A 22,851-nucleotide genomic window follows, 5' to 3' on the forward strand; every position below is an offset into this window, starting at 1 on the left:
GATGGACAGGGAGGCCTGGCATGCTGTGGTTCATGGGGTCACAAAGAGTCAGACACGACTGAGTGACTGAGCTGAACTGAACCAATAAGAAGAATGATTTTTTTTTTTTTTTTTTTGTGGAATAACTTTTTACTTAATTAGGATTCCAAGTAAGTGTTTCCTGCCATCAAATTAATTGCACATGTTGGTCTACAGAAATCCTTCTTGGCTCATTAGTCATACAAAAACAGGGGCAGACTGGATTTTGCTCATGCACCATAATTTACTGAATCCCTCCATAGACTTCATGGTCTTTTGTTGTTGTTGTTGTTGTTCTTCATACACTGCCTATCAGAATTAGTATTTTTATGACCAGTGTTTTAGAATATTACTTTTCTGCACTAAAGAGCCAAAGAATGGTAAAGCTGGATGGCATGAGCCTCCTACAAAAAGGGTTTTTTATAATGGGGTGGAAGAATTATGTTCTAAAGGAACAAAAGGGGGCAATGAGCATCTTGAGGCATGAGATGTTAAACAGGGATCATTAGAGAGGGCTTCTGGGTAATAATGTCCTCAAAGGAGACCAGGGTTCAGATATAGCAAAGAAGGAGAAGGGACCCGTAGACAAGGGAAAAAGTAGAGAGAGATTGGTTGGTTTTGGAGTGCTATACTAGTTTTCAAATATAGAGTAAAAGAGCATAGATGGTTGAGAGGGTAAAGGGCTAGGAGTATTGAGTGCTCTTATAGCGGTGATGACAGGGTGGAAGATCAGTTGTTGGCGGCCAAAGCTAAAATCTGGAGTGGTCTGATGCAAATGGGAATAAATGACAGGAGAGATTTCATTGATAAAGTCTGCATGAGGATCACTAAGCTTGGAGCAAGGAGATTTAACTGCTGCAGTGATGGGGTCCATGCAAAACTTGATGGTCTTCTTTGGTAGAATAAAGGATATTACAAGACATCTGTTTGCTTGAACTATGTGATGAAGGATTCTGAACAACAGATTTGCAGCCTATGCAGCCTAAATGAATTGAGGAAATATATTCTTTGTGTATTTCATCAATTCTCATTCTTGTCTTCATCTTTTTTTTTTTCCCTCCTCTTTTTCATCATCCTCCCCCCCCCTTTTTTTAATTTTCTCTATGAGTCATTCTTTTATTTATTTATTTATTTTTATTAGTTGGAGGCTAATTACTTCACAACATTTCAGTGGGTTTTGTCATACATTGATATGAATCAGCCATAGAGTTACATGTATTCCCCATCCCGATCCCCCCTCCCACCTCCCTCTCCACCCGATTCCTCTGGGTCTTCCCAGTGCACCCGGCCCGAGCACTTGTCTCATGCATCCCACCTGGGCTGGTGATCTGTTTCACCATAGATAATGTACAAGAAAACCTCTTTAACAAGTGGTGCTGGAAAACTGGTCAACCACTTGTAAAAGAATGAAACTAGAACACTTTCTAACACCATACACAAAAATAAACTCAAAATGGATTAAAGATCTAAATGTAAGGCCAGAAACTATAAAACTCCTAGAGGAGAACATAGGCAAAACACTCTCCGACATAAATCACAGCAAGATCCTCTATGACCCACCTCCCAGAATATTGGAAATAAAAGCAAAACTAAACAAATGGGACCTAATGAAACCCCTTCTTATTACTTAAAATTCTTTTACTTAGGGACATGCTTTGAAAGTTTAAGTCAAGCTATCATGTCTTTTTATGTTGTCTTATTCCATCCTCCATTTAAACCCAATAATGTATATGCACTAGAGAACATGATCCTCCCCTCCCCACCTAGAATTATACTGTTCATTTGCTTCTGAATCATACTATATCTCTTCAAGACTTATGATATCAAGTTATCTCTGGAGGCTGAATTTAGAGTTTCCTGTTAAAGCATCTTGCTATCTGTCTGGGCATCTGATTTTCAACCACTAGTTGTCTCTGTTTTGAATGCTCTAACTTTAAAGAAGTATATGCATTAATCTTATAAATACACCCACCACCCACCAACGGCTAATGTGAAAAAGAGTCAGTTTTAAGAGGGATCATATTGTTTGTCTATTTTAGCAATACCTGTAGAATCAGAAGATCCATATAGGGAAGCTATTTGGAGGTTCAGTTTTAGATGGCATATACCTTAGTTAATAGTATAGTATCATTGAGATCTCATTCTACTTCCTGCTTCTCCAAGAATAGAGGGTAATTATTTAAATTGACTCAAATGGAAGAGTCTATGATCATAATTAAAAAATTTCCCCCAAAACTTTACCTGTCATTGTATCTCTACAAATGAACCAGTGTTATTCTAGTCAGTTTTTAGATGGAACTTCTTTTCAGAATGGTCATTCAAACTAGTAAATGATAATTGCTAAGAAAGATTGCATTTTTATCTCCTTATGTTTCTCTCACTTCTCTGCAGCTCTCCAATAATTCGTTATCTATAGTCTGGCTTCATTCACCCTCTAACACACATCTCATTGTCTTGTCATTTTTCTGCTTATCTTTCTACCTTTTTTCTATATACTGTGTTTTCAACATCTTATCATTTAAACCCACCTTTTTTCATGCCATTTCCTTTACTTAAATTTTGTTTTCCCTTTCTCTGCCTAGCAAAATCCACTTGAGCTTGTAAGTTCAGCCAAAATGTCATGCATTATCTGAAGTCTTTTCTGATCTCCCTATTCCTCAATTGGGCTTTCCTTATAGCTGAGTAGGTAAAGAATCTGCCTGCAGTGCAGGAGACCCGGGTTCGATCCCTGGGTTGGGAAGATCCCCTGGAGAAGGAAATGGCGACCCACTCCAGTATCCTTGCCTGGAAAATCTCATGGACAGAGGAGCCTGGCGGGCTGCAGTCCATGGGGTCGCAAAGAGTCGGGCACGACTGAGCGACTAACTTACTTACTTACTGTTCCTCAATCAGATTCAAACTGTCTTGTGTCTTTCATTCACATCCTAATAATAATTTGTGTAACGATATATCATAGAAATGACATGTATTTTGTTAATAAGTGTTTTTCTTATCTTTCTCATTTTAAACTGTGAATATATCAGCAACAGGGACTAAGACTCAGTCAACATTGTCTCACAGACATGGTACACAGTAGGAGTGTAGTGAAGTTGCAAGGAAATGAGTTACCTGTGAAAACTCATGCCTCCATGTATACCCCCATACACATAGCTTGCCATCTTCTTTCATCATTAAACTTTCTTTGTTAAGAAACTTACAAATACTCCATCAAGAAGTAAATGAATATAATTATGTGTGTGTCTGACTGTGCAACCCTGTGGACTGTAGCCTGCCAGGCTCCTCTGTCCATGGGACTCTTCAAGCAAGAATACTAGAGTGAGCTGCCATGTCCTCCTCCAGGGCATCAAGCCTGTGTCTCTTATGTCTCCTGCATTGGTACTCGGGGAGCACCATATGTAATTATGTGTGTCTTTAATAAATATGAAATGTACAACATCATCTGACATTAGCATTTTTTTAAAGTGTTACTTCACAAGGAAATTGATGTTCATTTCAAGGTAGGTTTTTCTGTATTGTCTGTCAGTGTCTTTTCAAGAAAGAAGAAAATAAAACAAATACAGACCAAAAGTGTACTATGTGAGGGAAAATGAATGAAATTTACTAGGGCAGAGATTGCCTTATAGGTGGATTAATGCATAAATCCTAAACAGTACAATTTGCTTAGAATTTTAATGTAATAATTTGACTTTTATGCTTTATGAAATGCTGAATAAAAAGAAAACTTTAATTGGACAAAGCCGCAGTCAAAGGGATGACACAAGGTATTTGTTTTGTCATTTTATTGGATGGATGCAAGTAGGAGAACTAAAGGGAGGGAACTAGAGAATAACCTACTGCAAACACTAAACATGCATTACTAAGAATCAGAAATGACTCTATTAAACATCCTCTTACATTACTTCTTCCACAAAATAAAAAGATATTAGTGTATATTATGTCACAGTTACACATATATCAGAGATAAGGTTTAGTTATACTCCATTGTAGCAGACGGATAACTGAAACACAAGAAATAATCATTTCTGTAGAATTTCACAAGGGGAAAAAGAAGAAAGAAACAGCACAGAAGTATTTCAGGTGATTTTTGTTCTGCATTCCAAGATATGCTTGAGTTTAAATGACCCTCATCCTCCGTTGATCATTAGCTCAACTAAATTTAAGTTTTTAGAAACATTGTCTAGAATAAAATTAATTCTGGACACAGACATTCATTATGAGGTTGGATTTTAATGGTTATTTTATTGATGTTTAGTATTTTGGAAGGATAGAGTAAAAAATGTTTGGATATTCTTGTATTGGCTAAAGAGCCTATATTTTTCATTTGTGATCAGGGATGCCTTGAAATTGCATGAAGTGGAATAAAGAGTCTAGAGCTGTGGGTAAAATGTGCATGGGAGATAGCCAAGGCTGGTTCCGCCTTCTGCATTTTTCAATTTGTTTTCTTATCAACATGCCCATAAACTGGAAAGCATTAGGCACAGACACATTGATAAGCATATGAGAATTACTCCCACTGTCCCTCAAACCTCTGTCATGGAATCTCTTTTTAAAATTTTGGAGTCTCTGTTTGAAATACAAGGAGTTACAATAGAAATGTAAAATCAAATTGTTTTAATATCAGTGAATAAAGTGTATATACAGCCTCCTTTTTGTGAATCCTGGGATGGATGAGAACTGGAAGGAAAGAGGGGTTAACTCAGCATGCTCTCAGCATAACCAACAGTGAAGGGCTTTCTTACCCGTGAGGCCTTAACTGTTAAGCTGTCATCTGTTACCTGGAAATTAGGATTCCTGGACGTAAGCAAAAGATGTGGAGACTCACATTCATTTCAACCCAAAATGAATTATTAAATAGGTTTCTGAAAGCTCTCAGAATCAATGAAAAAGCTGGAATTCCAGGAGGGAGAAATCAACAGGAGCCGTGAGGGGTCAGTCTTTGTTGAACATAGGATTTTTTTTAAGAAAATTTGTTTGCAATGACACAGGAAAATATGATTACGATCCTGCAACTGGCAGCTACATCAGTCTTACAAAGAACCTACCAGGATTTGATCCTATGTCTCTCTGATTTCTGATAGAAATCCCATTTTCTGCACTTTTGCTTTTATTTTTATTTTCCATTGATGGAGGAGCCTGATAGGCTACAGTCGGGTTGCAAAGAGTCGCACATGACTGAGTGACTTCACCTTCACTTTCAAGTTCTACTGCCATGACACATATTAGGCAGTAGCGTTTCTCACTAAATTAATATCCTCATACATTTGGTTTTATTTTTCTCTACTGGCCACATCTACATTAATTTGTGTATGCTTGTATTTGAATGGAACATTAGATCATAAGATCTTGCTTTTTGTCCTCAAAACGGCACAGCGTCTAGCATATAAACAATTCCAAATACATGTTTGATATATAATGAAGGACTAGAAAAAAGGTAATATGACAAGAAGATGGAATGGGGAAAGAACAATAAAAAAGAAACTTGAGTAGAGGAAGAAATGAAACCTCAATGACTAGACAGTATAATTCTCTAGCATGCTGATGCATATAAATCAGCACAGACTTTTTAAAATATTGTAACAATGTTGATTGTCTTCAATGGATCCCAGTTTATTAAGTATTTTTAATTGATTTTTCAGCAGTTTCCAAATTGATCAATTTATCATACAGTCTTCTCTTACCCTAAATGAGTTTTAGGGACTCATGTAGCCAAGAGATAGTCTTTTGTTACATATCATTGATGGAGTTGGTTTTCAGCTATAGTTTGCTAACTTTTATCTGGTATCCATTTTTCTCCTAAAAAAAAAAAAAAAAATCCATGAATAAAAGTGCTTTGGAAATGAGGAGTGACTTATCTAATTATGAACCTAAGACAAAGGGATACATTTCACTTCTTTGAGAATGTGTAATGTTCTGTAAAGGTTTTAAGAAATAAGAACTCTTTGAAAGGGCTTCCTCATATGAATAATTGCAAATGTCAAGGGATGAGAGTTCTCTGATAGTGATTCTATCTCTAGAATGTCAGGTACTGGTGCAAAAGTGACATGAATGATTTGAGTGAGTTATTCTATCCCATAGATGCTCCTGCAGAGAAATGAAAGCAGTATTCTATAAGCGACAGACAGATTTATTCAAAGCCAAAATGTCAGAGGTAATCAAACTTTAACTTGTGCTCATAGCTTTACTTTGCATTACATAAATGGGCACTCAGAATTTATTACATACTGGCAAATTAAAGAAACAGAATTTTTATAAAGTTGAATGATACACAGTGGCTTTAGTAAAATATTGATAATCTTTATGATAGCATTTTCAATGAATAATGATTACTAATAAATTCTGCATATTTTTTTCTTTTTCTTTGTTTAACATACATGCAGCAAATATGCAGACTTGATTCTTGTGAACAATTCTATTTTCACAGTGCCCAGAGGAAAAACAGACATCATTCATATGTCAGAAACCCTGTTTTGCTCTTTACTAGTGTTACCAACCCAAATGTGTTTGCTGACCCACCACACAGCAAAGCCAATCTGCTGACACTAAATTGTTGGAAAGGAAAGTATAGCATTTATTTATAGGATGCCAAGCAAATAGAATTGGCTGTTAATCCTCAAAAGACCAGAACTCCATGATAGCTTTCAGGGAACAGTTTTTGAAGGCAACATTTGGGGTGAGGGTTTCAGCTTGTGGAATTTCTTCTGATTGGTTGTGTAAAGGTAACGGGGTGATCTTTCAGGAATCAGAATCATCAAATTTCTGGTTCCAAGCATTCTGGTTTCTATGTGCTTGTGGTCAGCATATAGTCAGTCACCACCTTCCACCTGGGTAGGGTTCTTAACTTCTGTTCAGTATAGTTCAGTCATTCAGTCTTGTCTGACTCTTTGCAATGCCATGGGCTGCAGCACACCAGCCTTCCCTGTCCATCAGCAACTCCCAGGGCTTGCTCAAATTCATATCCTTTGAGTCGGTGATGCCATCCAATCATCCATCTCATCCTCTGGTGTCCCCTTTTCCTCCTGCCTTCAGTCTTTCCCAGCATCAGGTTCTCTACCAATGAGTCAATTCTGCATATAAGGTGGCCAAAGTATTGGAGTTTCAGCTTCAGCATCAGTCCTTCCAATGAATATTCAGGACTGATTTCCTTTAGGATGGACTGGTTTGATCTCCTTGCAGTCCAAGGGACTCTCAAGAGTCTTCTCCAACACCACAGTTCAAAAGCATCAATTCTTCAGTGCTCAGCTTTCTTTATAGTCCAACTCTCACATCCATACATGACTACTGGAAAAACCATAGCTTTGACTAGATAGACCTTTGTCGGCAAAGTAATGTCTCTGCTTTTAAATATGCTGTCTACATTGGTCATAGTTTTTCTTCCAAGGAGCAAGTATCTTTTAATTTCATAGTTGCAGTCACTATCTGCCATGATTTTGGAGCCCCCCAAAATAAAGTCTGTCACTGTTTCCACTGTTTCCCCATCTATTTGCTGTGAAATGATGGGACCAGATGCCATGATCTTAGTTTTCTGAATGTTGAGTTTTAAGCCACCTATTTCACTCTCATCTTTCATTTTCATCAAGAGGCTCTTTAGTTCCTCTTCACTTTCTGCCATAAGGATGATGTCATCTGCATATCTGAGGTTATTGATATTTCTCCTGGCAATCTTGATTCCAGCTAGTGCTTCCTCCAGCCCAGCATTCCACGTGATGTATGCTGCATATAAGTTAAATAAGGAGGGTGACAATATATAGCCTTGACATACTCCTTTCCCATTTTAGAACCAGTCTGTTGTTCCATGTCCAGTTCTAACTGTTGCTTCTTGATCTGCATACAGATTTCTCAGGAGATAGGTCAGGTGGTCTGATATTCCCATCTCTTGAAGAATTTTCCAGTTTGTTGTGATCCACACAGTCAAAGACTTTGACGCAGTCAACAAAGCAGAAGTAGATTTTTTTCTGGAACTCTCTTGCATTTTTGATGATCCAACGTATATTGGCAATTTGATCTATGGTACCTTTGCCTCTTGTAAATCTAACTTCTTTGGTACAACTCAAAGATATGTATGTGTTTAAGGTGGCTAACTGATAAAAAGTGATATGTACATAATTATGTGATTTAATAATGTCCCTATGACAGAACTTTTTATTTATTGAAAAATGATAACATCTATCTCTAATAATGACTTCATATCATAGCAAAATCTTTTTTGTGTTGTTTAAGTCCAAAATAGCATTACATTAAATCCACTTTAATAACACATATTTAATTTACTCCAATATAAATTATTTAAGAAATTTATAAATTTGCATGTTGAAAAATTAAATCTATTCTTGACAAAGCAAAAGGCAAAGATACCACACAAATTTTGGAGCTACTACTGGACCATGAAATATAATCAATTTAGAGAATGGTTAATAGGCCAGGAGCCAAAAGGAGCCAAGGATATGGTTTGCTGAATGTTCACATTCTCTTAGGGCAGGACAAAAGATAAGAATTGCCTATAATTTGAAGGTTATGAAACTAGTGTTAAACGCTTCAAGAATTGACTCTGGAAAGTGAAACATAACAAGATCCAAGTGAGACATATTAAATATTGGCTCTAGAATTTGCCAACATCTTAGACATAAGCAGGAAGTTATCTGTTGACAATTTGTCATATGATGTCAATTTGTCATCCATTTGACAATTATCATCCCTATTAAGAAGAATATTTGAATTATCATCTACTATTTCCCCTTTACAGTCTTTCATTGCCAGCAATTATTTTCCTAAGTAGGGCTTCCAGGGTAACTCAGCAGGTAAAGAATCTGCCTGCCATGCAGGAGACCCCGGTTCGATTCCTCTGTTGGAAAGATCCCCTGGAGGAGGGCGTGGCAACCCACTCCAGTATTCTTGCCTAGAGAACCCTCATGGACAGAGGAGCCTGGAAGGGTACAGTCCATGGGGTCGCAAAGAGTCAAGACGACTGAACAACTAAACACAGCATAGCATTTTCCTAAGTAACCTCCTACTCACTCACCTGTTTATAAACAACTTGATGCTGTCAATTACCAAAAAAGCAGAGTTCAAACTTTGGTCTAGTATTTAAGTTGTCCTATGATTTGGACCATCTTAACTTTTAGAGCAACCACAGGTGTATAGAAATATATTTGAATCTTACAGAACCGTTCTCCTTAACATTTCCATAGTTGTCCAGTTTTGGCTTTAGCTCATTCTGTTCCCTCAGCCTGAAGTTTCTTCCTCTCCACCTTCCCAATTCTATGGAATCACTTTTTGTCCTTAATGACACAATTTAAACTCAGTAATCTTTAAAAGTCTGTATGAACCAGTTCCCCCACACTGACTCCTGATGCTCATGGCTAAGCACTGTAATGCGTGTTTTTCCTCCTTTGGGTTTTAGAAGTTTACCCACCTGTCTCTCACATAAAATTGTAATCTCCTTGGAGACAAGGACTACACATTAAAATTTTTAATTTTAGCTAGCATACTTAGCTAGAGTTCTTTCTAACAACAAATTGCAAATTGGCTTTTAAGAGTTTGAGTAATTTATTTTACTTATACGGAACATATATATGTTTTATCTAGGATATTTTATTAATTCCAACATTGTTCCCAGAAAGCAAGCCATAGTAGAAGGCAACCCCCATCCTATCCCAACTTGGCTATAACTATAGATTCTCTTAAACCATTACAACACGTGGGAATTTTTTGAATGATCTAGTTTACTCATTTAAAATTATCATAAAAATAATTAAAATCAGTGAAGGTGGGATAGCTTTTCAGTAATATTTCAGCTAAAATATGTGTAACAGTTATATTTCTGTTTTATTCTGATGTTCTTTTTCAATTAAATTGACTGAAAGTTTGTAATAGTCTGCTCTTACAAGTTTGTAGTAGGCATTGTCTTGGATTAAATCAGTCACAGTAGGGTAATTTACATTGCAGTTGTTCTCACACTCAAAATCTTAATGACTTTTAACTTCAAATGAACTTTAGATGTTCATTTCTTGCCATATGTCCATCACAATTTGGCTGGGATGGGGAAGGAATTTATTCCATACCTCTTCACCCAGAAATCCTGGCATCTGGGGCAGCCATCACTGAAGCATTACTGGGGTTGTGGCAGCAGGGAAGAGAAGGCGGAAAACTGAAAATCAACTCTTAAAGACTCCTGCACTACAATGGCACATACTGTGTTTAATCACTTGGTGATGAGTAGTATCAATTAATGTATTGATTAAAATAATTTCTTGGGTCATTTATTGCATACTTCTCATTTTGTCATGATTCCACACATAACATTTCAACTGTATTCCTGTTGCTTTTGTGGTGACTTTACCAATTTTGAATTATTTTGTAAGTGTATTAAGACCATAGATTTTGAAGAACTGGACAGTTGGCTTGCTCTATTAACGGAAAAGTTAACTGATCAAATAGACATCGCTGACTCAATGGATGTGAGTTTGAGCAAACTCTTGAAGATGGTGAAGGGCAGGGAAACCTGGCATGCTGCAGTCCATGGGGTCACGGAGTCAGACACAACTGAGCAACTGAACAACAACTATTTAGGGGGCTTATTGAAAGAATTGATCAAAGGCATAAAAAATATTATGATAATTTAATCAATAGTATATGGATAAATGACATTAGTATTTGTCATATTTTCAATGTGGTTTAAATCTACTCACAGACCTTGACGATTGTCACTTGGATCCAGTATAGCTTCATCACTGGGCCCAAGTAGTACCTGGGAGCATTTGCAGCTCCTATATTGCTAAGATGGTGATGAGAGTTTGTGATTATTATTTGAAACTAATATAATTCAAGGAAAAACTTTGGTAATTTTAAAAGGCTTAGGATATTATAAAAGTACATTTTCATAAAGCTAGCCACTAATTTTTGTCCACAGATAAAAGATATTAGGGACATCCCCTGGTATTGCAGCTTCTAGCAAATGGTATTAAAATTCTGATTCCATATTGCTTGTTCTTTTACATTGAAGCAGATGTCAATTTCATATGGATTTTGAGTATCATCCAATCTGTTCTTCAAATATAAATGTAATTACTGGTCAATGGTTTTGGATAATTTATACATCTGCTGAAATCATGGAGATTTTATTAATTATTTTGACTTAGAGTTTGTTCCCTTCAAAAAGCTGAGAATTTGGAGCAATATTACATTGGGTTAAATCACCCTTACTTTTGATAATAGTCACATGTGCTTATAGAGTCTGGGTGTGGATAATCTGAATTTCTATTTACTTACAAGTACTGATAGAAGATTCTGGTACAAAAAGAGGATTCCCTCCACCTAAAAATGATTTCGTGTTTCTATGTCATATACTGTTTGTGAAAGGCAAAGGGGAGCAGGATGTGTTTATGTAAAGGTTAACCTTTAGATGACTATAATAAAGTCAATGTTATTTCTCAGTTATGAGATGTTGTTAAAGTCATAAAAAACAACTTCCATCCAGTTTTAAGTTACCTGAGATATAGTTCTCAAACTTTTGCCTAAGTGTGACCCATATACCTTAATAATAAGATTATTTCTTATATTCTTATGACTTAAAACTTTCAAAATGAAGTGAAAGCAGTGAAATCATTTGTTAATGCTTCTTGCTATCCTCCTAATAATACTACCACTACTGCTATAACTATTCATAATACATAGTCAACATAATATAATTATCCTAAGAGTCAAAATTTGGGTTAATTTATTCATCAGCTGAAGCGTAGCCCTAAAGGTTTTAATTTGATTTAGAATCTGCAATGCTGCAAAAGTGTAAGATGTTGAACCAAATTGTCTTGGATGAAGTCAGCCTTGCTTCTAGTAATAGCTACATGTGTTATATGTTCTACATTCATCTAGTTTCTTCTGCACATCAACTCTCTAAAGTAGGTGTGAGATATCCACATCTTATAAAAGATAGAAATGAAATTTGGAAAGCTTAAGCAAATTATCAAAGTTATCTAGATTTTAAATTTAGGCTGCCTGATTTTAAAACATATGTTTCGGTTCAGTTCAGTAGCTCAGTCGTGTCTGACTCTTTGCAACCCCATGAATCGCAGCACGCCAGGACTCCCTGTCCATCACCAACTCCCGGAGTTTACTCAAACTCATGTCCATCGAGTCGGTGATGCCATCCAGACATCTCATCCTCTGTCATCCCCTTCTCTTCCTGCCCCCATGCCCTCCCAGCATTAGGGACTTTTCCAATGAGTTAACTCTTCACATGAGGTGGCCAAAGTATTGGAGTTTCAGCTTCAGCATCAGTCCTTCCAATGAATACCCAGGACTGATCTCCTTTAGGATGGACTGGTTGGATCTCCTTGCAGTCCACGGGACTCTCAAGAGTCTTCTCCAACACCATAGTTCAAAAGCATCAAATTTTTTGGTGCTCAGATTTCTTCACAGTCCAACTCTCACATCCATACATGACCACTGGAAAAACCATAGCCTTGACTAGATGGACTTTTGTTGGTAAAGTAATGTCTCTGCTTTTTAATATGCTGTCTAGGTTGGCCATAACTTTCCTTCCAAGGAGTAAGCGTCTTTTAATTTCATGGATGCAATCACCACCTGCAGTGATTTTGGAGTCCAAAAAAGTAAAATCTGACACTATTTCCACTGTTTCCCCATCTATTTGCTGTGAAGTGATGGGACCAGATGCCATGATCTTAGTTTTCTGAATGTTGAGCTTTAAGCCAACTTTTTCACTGTCGTCTTTCACTTTCATCAAGAGGCTTTTTAGTTCCTCTTTACTTTCTGCCATAAGGGTGGTGTCATCTGCATATCTGAGGTTATTGATAATTCTCCCAGAAATCTTGATTCCAGCTTGTGCTTCTTCCAGCCCAGTGTTTCTCATGATGTACTCTGCATATGAGTTAAATAAGCAGGGTGACAATATACAGCCTTGACATACTCCTTTTCCTATTTGGAACGAGCGTGTGGTTCCATGTTTAGTTCTAACTGTTGCTTCCTGACTTGCATACAGTTTTCTCAAGAGGCAGGTCAGGTGGTCTGGGTATTCCCATCTCTTTCAGAATTTTCCACAGTTTATTGTGATCCACACAGTCAAAGGCTTTGGCATAGTCAATAAAACAGAAATAGATGTTTTTTCTGGAACTCTCTTGCTTTTTTGATGATCCAGCGGGTGTTGGCAATTTGATCTCTGGTTTCTCTGCCTTTTCTAAAACCGGCTTGAACATCTGGAAGTTCACATATTGCTGAAGCCTGGGTTGGAGAATTTTGGGCATTACTTTACTAGCGTGAGAGATGAGTGCAATTGTGCAGTAGTTTGACCATTCTTTGGGATTGCCTTTCTTAGGGATTGAAATGAAAATTGACCTTTTCCAGTCCTGTGGCCACTGCTGCATTTTCCAAATTTGCTGGCATATTGAGTGCAGCATTTTCACAGCATCATCTTTCAGGATTTGAAATAGCTCAGTTGGAATTCCATCACCTCACTAGCTTTGTTCGTAGTGATGCTTTCTAAGGTTCACTTGACTTCACATTCCAGGATGTCTGGCTCTAGGTGAATGATCACATCATCACGGTTATCCAGATCATTAAGATCTAGGCGAGGGATCACACCATGATGATTATCTGGGTCGTGAAGATCTTGTTTGTACAGTTCTTCTGTGTATTCTCGGCACCTCTTCTTAATATCTTCTGCTTCTGTTAGGTCCATACCATTTCTGTCCTTTATCTAACCTATCTTTGCATGAAATGTTCCCTTGATTTCTCTAATTTTCTTGAAGAGATTTCTAGTCTTTCCCGTTCTGTTGTTTTCCTCTATTTCTTTGCATTGATCGCTGAGGAAGGTTTTCTTATCTCTCCTTGTTATTCTTTGGAACTCTGCATTCAAATGGGAATATCTTTCCTTTTCCCCTTTGCTTTTTGCTTCTCTTCTTTTCACAGCTATTTGTAAGGCCTCCTCAGATAACCATTTTGCTTTTTTGCATTTCTTTTCCATGGGGATGCTCTTGATCCCTGTCTTGTCTACAATGTCACGAACCTCCTACATCTATTATTTCCACCCCCTACCCCCCTGGCAGTTCTTATTCTCATCTTGGCATACTCACCTGTTGTAATATAAACAACAGGTGGTGGTGAATTTAGTCTGAGCCACCAGGGAAGCCCTAACTAAATACACTCACTGTTAAATGCTTGCTCATCAGAATCAAAGTAGAATATCAATAAAATATTCTGGTTACTAAGATTGCCTTCATCATTGTGCACATCAAGTACTAAAATAGGATCTCTAGACAATTATTTCAGATGTTCTTTTGTTTGCCCTATCTACAATCATGTAATGATCCTACAGCCTGCTGGAATACATAGGGACTAGGCCATCTTTCACCTTCTTAGAAGAATGTCAATCTAAATAACAATTTACCTTTCACTGAACAATATTCTACTCCCCCAAACATGTGGATGAAACATAGTTCTGTGACAGTTATGTCAGCACATAGACCAACAGTCTGAAATGTTTGGCATTAAAACTATTTGAAACTGAATTATAGATAATTTTATCCTGAATTATCTCTAGTAAAGACATATATTTAAGTGTGGATTGATATTGTTTAATTTTTACTGATGTTCCTTTGTTGGTACTGCTGTTTTTGTTAATGATGACGTTGATATTATTGAAAGACTTCCAATGTTTTGGAAGAATCTGTAATGTATTCATATTAAAACTCTTTCCTGAATCCTCAAGCACAAGGTTATTATTACTGCTTTCCTATTTAGGAAGGAATTACCAGGGAAGTTTGAGGTATAAGGAGGTGTGTTCCACTTTACAATCCACATTGTTTCCTTTCATCGATGGATCTGTGAGTTGAACTGGATAGAATGAGAGAGATTTTCTAAATATTATTTATTTGATCACCAATGTATTTTTTTGATAAAAGACCCCAACTTGAAGTTTTTCTTGAAGTTTTCTGTTACCAAAATTGTATCTAGTGCTATTATCCGTCTCTTGAAAAAGTGAAAGACACTCAGTCGTTTCCGACTCTTTGCAATCCCATGGACTGTAGCCTGCCAGGCTCCTCTGTTCATGAAATTCTCCAGGCAAGAGTACTGCAGTGGGTTGCCATTTCCTTCTCCAGGATCAAACTATTTAGTATGCAAAATAGTAGCTTCCCTAGTAGCCCTGTTGGTAAAGAATCTGCCTGCAATGCAGGAGACCCAGCTTCCATCCCTGGGTAGGGAAGAGCCCCCAGAGAAGGAAATGAAAATCCACTCCAATACTCTTGCCTAGAGAATTCCATGGACAGAGGAACCTGGCAGGCTACAGTCTATGGGATCACAAAGAATCGGACATGACTGTGTGATTAGTCTCTCAAGCAAGCAAAATATTACCTCAAACCTAAATCAATTTTGTGCTATGAGATAAAGATTATTAAGTAGATGAAACATTGTTGTTGAAAATGTGGATTTAGAAGCTTCAATACCTAGTACCATGTAATTTCTAAATCATAACTGGGTATTGATATGATAGGAAAAGAAACAGCCATTGATAAGTGAAAGCAATGAAAAAATATGCATTAAATAAAGACAAAAGCAAATAAGTAATGAAATAGTTATTCAGCTAATATTCTGCTATATGAAAGTGAAAGAAAAAAGGTGTCCTAATATTTTTGGTTTATTTGCATGTTTCCTGATCCAGATTTACATTTTTGAAAATAATATCTACTATCAACCTGATATAAAGAGTAGTTCATTGCGACTGACATCGTCTGGAAAAGAAGGAATTATTTTTAATGGAATTGCTGACTGGTTATATGAAGGTGAGTTGAATAAATTTAGTTTCAAAAGCATACAAATGACATATTTTTGTATAATCTATAAGAAAAATCTGGTCATTCTGGAGCAATACTTAGAACACTATTTCTTCTCATTTCCTCTCAAAATTGCCTTCATATCTTTGTATTTGCTCATATTTTGACTAGTTATGATTTACATGTTTCCATGTTTGAGACATACGTATGTGTGTGTATATATATGTATATATATATATATATATATATACACACACATGTTGTTCAGGTTAAATAGATCTTATGCATGGTATTATTGAGGCATAACCTTTGAGAAAAAGGAAGTCACCAAGAATCAAGAGGTAGTAACCCTAAAAATAATCTGGGATTTCAATTATTTTTCCACTATTAAATGGGGAAACTTATACAGCTTTTCAAGCAATGAAGTGCCAAGATTATATCTTCCTCATAAATAGATCATTTTAGCTACAGTGTAAAGCTGGAATTGAATAGCAAAATGAACCACTGAACAACCAGAAGTCTTTTCCTATGTTCTATCAAGAGAGAATGAGCAATAGGACTAGGGTTAAAGCAGTAAAAGGAAAGAAGATTCTAAAATTGATGAGGCAGTCATATACATAGATCTTAATGTTTAAATGGATGAAATGAGTTGAAGAAGTCAGGAATGATTCTTCGCCTTCTGGTTGGATCACCAGTAAATAAACAGTGGTAGCAGACACAGTGAGCAGACATTCAGAAGGAAGACTTGACTCAGCAGAAGAGGAATAATTTAGTGGGAACACTGGTGCTTCACAGTGTGCTGGTATGCTCACTGGGTGACAAAATAGGATCCTTTACACAGAAAAAATTTTGAATCAACTGGGAGTAAACTTAATGTACAATGCCCTGAATTGACCATTGATCAAGATGATTCAGGCCTCTGTCTTTTAGGAAAAGCTTCATGTAGTTTATGGAATTACATATTTGAGGAAATTGTAAGGAGATAAATCAAAGACCATTATTTGAGAAATAGAATTACTTTCTTAATTAGAGAATAGAAACCTATATACTGGGGCTGAAACTGAACAATGTGTTGGGTAAAGGCAGGACTAATGGGTAACAAAAACTTTCAAGACTGCACAGTAGGTCTGACACTTTCCAAAAAACAGGGAAATGGGAAAATTATGGTCTTTGCCATTCAAATTAAAGTTACACCTTTGGTCATATGTTCTATGTATACTAGGAAATTTCAGATATGTTGTGTGAGTTAATTCTTACAATCCTAGTGTATTACTTACTGAAGAAACCAAGACTCAGGGAGGATAGGTAACTTGGGCAAGAACTCAGCTTCACAGGGCAGAGCTGGTGCTTGAATGCGTGTCTTCAAAGCCAGTGCTTCATCCTGGGCTACTCTGTCTGTTACAGTGGAAGGCCTTTCACTGTTCTCTAAAGGATGATATACATTATGGACATAAGGTGTTAGATTTCCCTGGTCTGTTTCATCAACGAGACTCTGAACCCTACTGTCCGTGGACTTACCTTACCTCTTGCTTCATTTCCAAAAGAAGGACCCTACCGAGGGAATCTGTATCAAGGTCTGGCAGAGGGATTTAGGTAATTCATATGTCATTGAGTTTTCCTTCAACATTTTGCCTGTCATCCCTAATCTATGCTTCAAGAGTCCCACATGGACCTTAGTAATAATATAATATAACTTACTATTACTCAGTTGGACACAACAGAGTGATTGAACTGAACTATCATTTTACTTGTCCAATGTGCCATCAGCTCCCAGAATCCAGACCTTCTCTTTCCCCTTCAATATACTCATGAAAAGACAGTACTTTCTGTTAGGAATGCCTATGATCTTTAATGGGGGCTTCCCAGGTGGCTCAGTGGTAAAGAATCTGCCTGCAGTGCAGAACACACTGATTTGATCCCCGGGTTGAGAAGATCCCCGGGTTGAGAAGATCCCCTGGAGGAGGAAATGGCAACCCACTCTAGTACTCTTGCCTGGAGAATCCCATGGACAGAGGAGCCTGGTGGGCTACAGTCCGTGGGGTTGCAGAGTCAGACACGACTGGAAACAGCATGCGTGATTTTTAATAGTATGTGTGTGATACTCTACTGTGGAAATTTCTTTTTTATTACTTTGCAGAAATCAACTACAATATGAATTAGTGTGTGTGGGAAACCCAGGAAGTAACATGTACTATTTCCACTTACTTTTCTAAAAATTGAAATGTACCTTCTATAATTACAGGAAAAAACAGTTTAGAAGAGTCACATTAAAGATAATAAAATGTTTAAAGGCAAATTTTAAGTGCATTAATTTTTTAGGGCTTAATTTTTTAAGGCCAAATCAATGTTTGAGTGTGGCTGTTGCTTCCAACCACCATCACTAAAGTGGAGTCTTTAAAAGTCTTTTAAAAGTGCAGTTGTTTCCATATCTAGTATTATTCAATTCCTAAGTAAAGTAAAAGCAAATAAAATATAATGTGTTTTAAAGAGTTGGTGAAGTTCAGAAGAAAAATAGAACTTTGTGCTAAAAATGAAGCATTTTAAATATAATATACATAAAGCACCTCAAATCTTATTCATATAAATTGACACATTTAACTAAATAAAATATCAGACCAATGTTTTGTTTAAAAAGGTAGAGTTCACAGTTGCCAAGTTTACAAATTTGAAAGCTTCTATAAAGTATTTAAACTATTAAATAGAAACAAAAAATGACTTAAGTTCTATTATTTGAACATATAGAATAATGGAATGAATATACCTACATGATTTACAAATATATTTTAGAATCTCATACTTTAAAGTAATCCTTCTTTGAAATTCAATTCAACAGTTATTGAGCACATATATCTGTTAGGCATTATCTGAGAGCAATATCATGAGGAATATGAGATTCTATGTTTTGGATATTTCCAACTTAGTGAACTGAAAGGCTGTAAACAGCTATTATATAATGAACCATCTGGAGCGTGGTAAAATAGAAATACAACTATTGTTGTTCAAGTTACTAAGTCACGTCCAACTCTTTGTGACCCCATGGACTGCAGCACAGCAGGTCGCCCTGTCCCTCAGTATATCCCAGAGTTTGCCCAAGATCATGTCCATCAAATCAGTGATGCTATCCAACCACCTCATCCTCTCCCTCCGTCTTCTTTTCCCTTCAGTCTTTCCCAGCATCAGTGTCTTTTCCAGTGAGTCAGGTCTTTGTGTTAGGTGGCCGAAGTATTGGAGTTTCAGCTTCAGCATCAGTCCTTTCAATGTTATTTAAGGTTGATTTCCTTAAGGATTGACTGGTTTGATCTTGCTGTGCAAGGCACTCTCAAGAGTCTTCTCCAGTACCACAATTCGAAAGCATCAATTCTTTGGCCCTCAGCCTTCTTTATGGTCCAACTCTCACATATGTACATGATTGCTGGAAAGACTATAGCTTTGACTATACAGACCTTTGTTGGCAAACTGATGTCTTTGTTTTTTAATATGTTGTCTAGGTATATCATCACTTTCCTTCCAAGAAGCAAGTGTCTTCTAATAGAACTATATGTCATCATATTAAATCTATGCTTAAGTAGAGTTAATTCTGATGGGTTGGGGGAATATAGAGGGGTTTTATAGAAGAAAGAGTTTTTGCATTGAACTCTAAGAATGACAAGAATAAAGAAGTGAGATTAAAAAAATTCAAGATAAACAATATCCTTGTCAACAAACTGGGACTGTTAATTTTTTGTTATTGGTAAGAACAATATGAAATGCCTATATTCACTTAACTTGTGCCTTTTCATAGACACAGGAAGTCACATTTACCCATTAATTGATTCAACAAATAGTTACTGAGTTCTTACTAAATCCCAGTAGAACTGAACTGTGACAGATAAAAGGAAAATAAATTAGAGATGCAGCCATGGAAGCCAGAGGAAGATAAGGTAAACAATGATGCTAAGTCCAAGGTCAAAACAGCTAAGGATTCCAAAGTTGCTGTTGGATTTGCTATCAGAATTTAATAAGAGCAAAATCAGTCAATTGGTGGTACCATAAGCAAGATTTCAGCGGGATAAAAGTGTAAATGGGAAGCAAGAGATTTTGAACATAGACAATACTTTCAAAAAAGTTGACAGTAAGATACAAACAGTAAGGGGAAAAGTCAACCCACAAACCACAGGTCAGTAACATGATCAGGAAATCCTATGTAAATTGATAAACTTAAATGGATAAAATCAGCTTACTTTTCAGAAATGTTAATCTGAACACTATGATCATAGATGAGTTAGTTTTCAGTGAATGGTTTGTGTTTAGGCTATATTTTTAAGTGTTTGTGATATAAAACAACATGTGTTGAAAACTCCATCTGCTCTGCAGTGAGATTTTCTAAATCAGTATAATAGAGACAATGAAATGGAATGGGATGCGAATTGTAAAAATGCATTGTTTGTAAATAGTATGATATAATTACAGGAAGTTTAAATCCATGAATAAAAGTCCCTCTGAGTTGCAATTAAAGAACTGCCTTGTCCAAGAGGACTTTTAAACAAAATCATATTAAAGACTTTTTTCATTTATCTCTTTTCTATTTTGTTAGCTTTATTTTTATACCTGAAGGAAGACATATAACTCTTTGTATTACTTTGCTATTTTGGCATTTTTGTGAGGAAAAACTTTAGGCATAAGTCACTCTAAAATAAAGAAGAGCAGATAGTGTCTAATTTCTGTTGAATAGTGCCCTCAAATTGGAGACCTTCTTGTTCTTGGAAAGTACTTGTATATACATACTTCAGCACCCAGGACAGTACCTGCTTCTTAGAAACTCTGAGAGTTGATTTTGGGCAACACACTGTGATCTCTCTGTCCCTACAAGTCTCATCAGACTTAAGGTTAAACACTCAATTGTCATTTAGCATGTTTTTTCTTCAGTGGGTTATATGGATGACTCATGTCTCCTCATCTGAATTTTAAGTTACTTGAGTAAATCAGTGTCAGGATCACTGCTGGAAGAAAAGAAAAAGTCACTATCAAAATAGTATTTAGCTTTATCTGTGAAGGAGCCACTTAAAAAAGACAAGGCGTATACAACCTGTGGATAGTAATAATTCAGCCATTAAAATCTGAAGAGGAAAAAAAAAAAAAAATCTGAAGAGGTGTGGCAGCTGTTACTAGGACCTAGATGGAGGGAAATGTGTAATTTTCACAGTTCTAGAAGCAGTTAGCTTTGGTTAAGGAACAGAGCCAGACCAACATGACTTCATGGGTGGGAACCAATGAAATAAGTGCCATGTACTAACTTCTTTACTCTTTATTTGATTTGCCTGGTTTCATATTGGCCATACTTAAACTAGACACCATGGGAATATTCTTTTCCAATGAAAAGTTTGTGGTGTCAAAATAGGAGCATACAAAGTCCCATTTGGTACTGTTTCATTGTAGAGTAATATTAGTCTAGAAATATTCTTGTATGAAATTGATAGCTACAGCCAAATACTTGTGTTATTCATAGAAGATTTGGGGGGTAAATGCCCGTATTAAGGGAAAAAAAAAAACTTATTATAAAGCTTTAACTGGTAATCATAGCACCTTCAACTATTCATTCCTTTTCCCTTTTATCCTCTGCCAGCATCTGGAATAGACAGGTTATTTACCTGGTGCATCAAACCAAGACTTTATTCCTGCCAAATTTTATTCTTTTGCTTCCTCTTCTTAATTAGGTTGCAACCATTTTAGTTTTCCATGAAAATGGAAATTGGAGTATAGAAACGTAGAATTAGAAAATTAGATGGAATTATACCAGAGAATACTTGTGAATCTGATAAATTCCAAATAGAGTCTTCCTTGCCCTCCTTTGTATAGTAAAGGCACATCATCTTCCTGGCAATGAGATTAATCACTGGACCCAGCACAGTGACTATGTTTTCTGTCAGTTTTTTTGCCCCCAGGCATACTGAGCCCAAAATGGTCAGAGAGGAGTTTCAGTTTCAATTCAGAGGAACAGAACTATGGCTTTGTTCCTTGTTGGAGGTACTCCTCCCTTGCGCATGAGGACTTCTAAACCCACCAAGCCTATTATCATGAGAATAAGAAACAGTATGTGCCCAATGGATTACTGGTGTGATAGTGAAAGAAAATATTACACTTTTACCCCTTAACCTAGAATCTATGCTTCCTCGTAATTCAGGAGGGACACAGAGCCTCCTCTGCTGTGGATGTACTCAGGTGGACATTAAGTAGGACACTAATATCCATAGGATAACATCCCAACTTCAAGAATATTGTCAAACAAATAGTGCCAAAATTGAGATAGAGCAGGCTGTTTTACTATTCTGTCAAGCCAGGTCTGTACAGCTAATTAGAGACATGATGAAATCAGTGAATCCCATTTGAGCCCATTGCCCCTCTTTTTGCTATAAATAGTTGCTGTTTGGAGGTGACATAGTATGAGTTATTATGGTAATGGATAGGCTATTCTGTAAATCCATGAATAGCAGTACTGAAAGGACTAAAGCCAGCAAATGCACAACTATACCTAGACCACGTGTCTATCTCTATGATAGCAATGCTATCCCTTCTTGATGGAAGAGTTTCCATGGAGTCCACCTGTCATCAGGTGGTCGGCTGGGTTTTCTGGTAAACAATGCCATGTGAAGAGTTTATTAATGATCACTGTTATTGACAGGTCATGGTGGCAAACTCACATGCACCTGGTGGCCATACTGTGACTGGATCATTAAGAATCTCCTCCGCTATGGATATGCTCTGACCGACATTAAGCTGGACACTAATATCTTCAAATGTTTACATTTTTATACCTCCTGACAAGTCCATACACTTACCTTTCCCTAGACTTCCTGTCACTAATTCTGTAATTTTACTTTTCTATATCCCTGACCAGGTGGACTCTTATTAGTTCCTGTGCGGAAGTCAGGATGGCCCCATGCTTCAATCCAAGTGTCCTTCCACAAGAAGTGGAAAATATATATCTTGTTCAAAAGCCTTCCAACTGGGAGAATTTATGTTTATTATAGTCTTTTAATATCACTCCTGAATCAGATTATAGTACAGTGAAGTG

At 36.7% G+C, this 22,851-nt stretch overlaps 1 protein-coding gene across 2 annotated transcripts in view; it reads left to right on the top strand.

Annotated features, from left to right (window-relative positions):
- Positions 1–22,851, top strand: part of DPP10 (dipeptidyl peptidase like 10) — a 714,846-nt gene that overhangs the window by 566,957 nt on the left and 125,038 nt on the right. For both annotated transcript variants that reach the window (XM_061135190.1, XM_061135191.1), the window contains exon 8: positions 15,689–15,809. In XM_061135190.1, coding sequence (XP_060991173.1) covers positions 15,689–15,809 — 121 coding nt within the window. The remainder of the gene's footprint in view (positions 1–15,688; positions 15,810–22,851) is intronic.

This window comes from Dama dama, chromosome 33 (genome assembly GCF_033118175.1).
Source record: "Dama dama isolate Ldn47 chromosome 33, ASM3311817v1, whole genome shotgun sequence".
Lineage (NCBI taxonomy): Eukaryota > Metazoa > Chordata > Mammalia > Artiodactyla > Cervidae > Dama > Dama dama.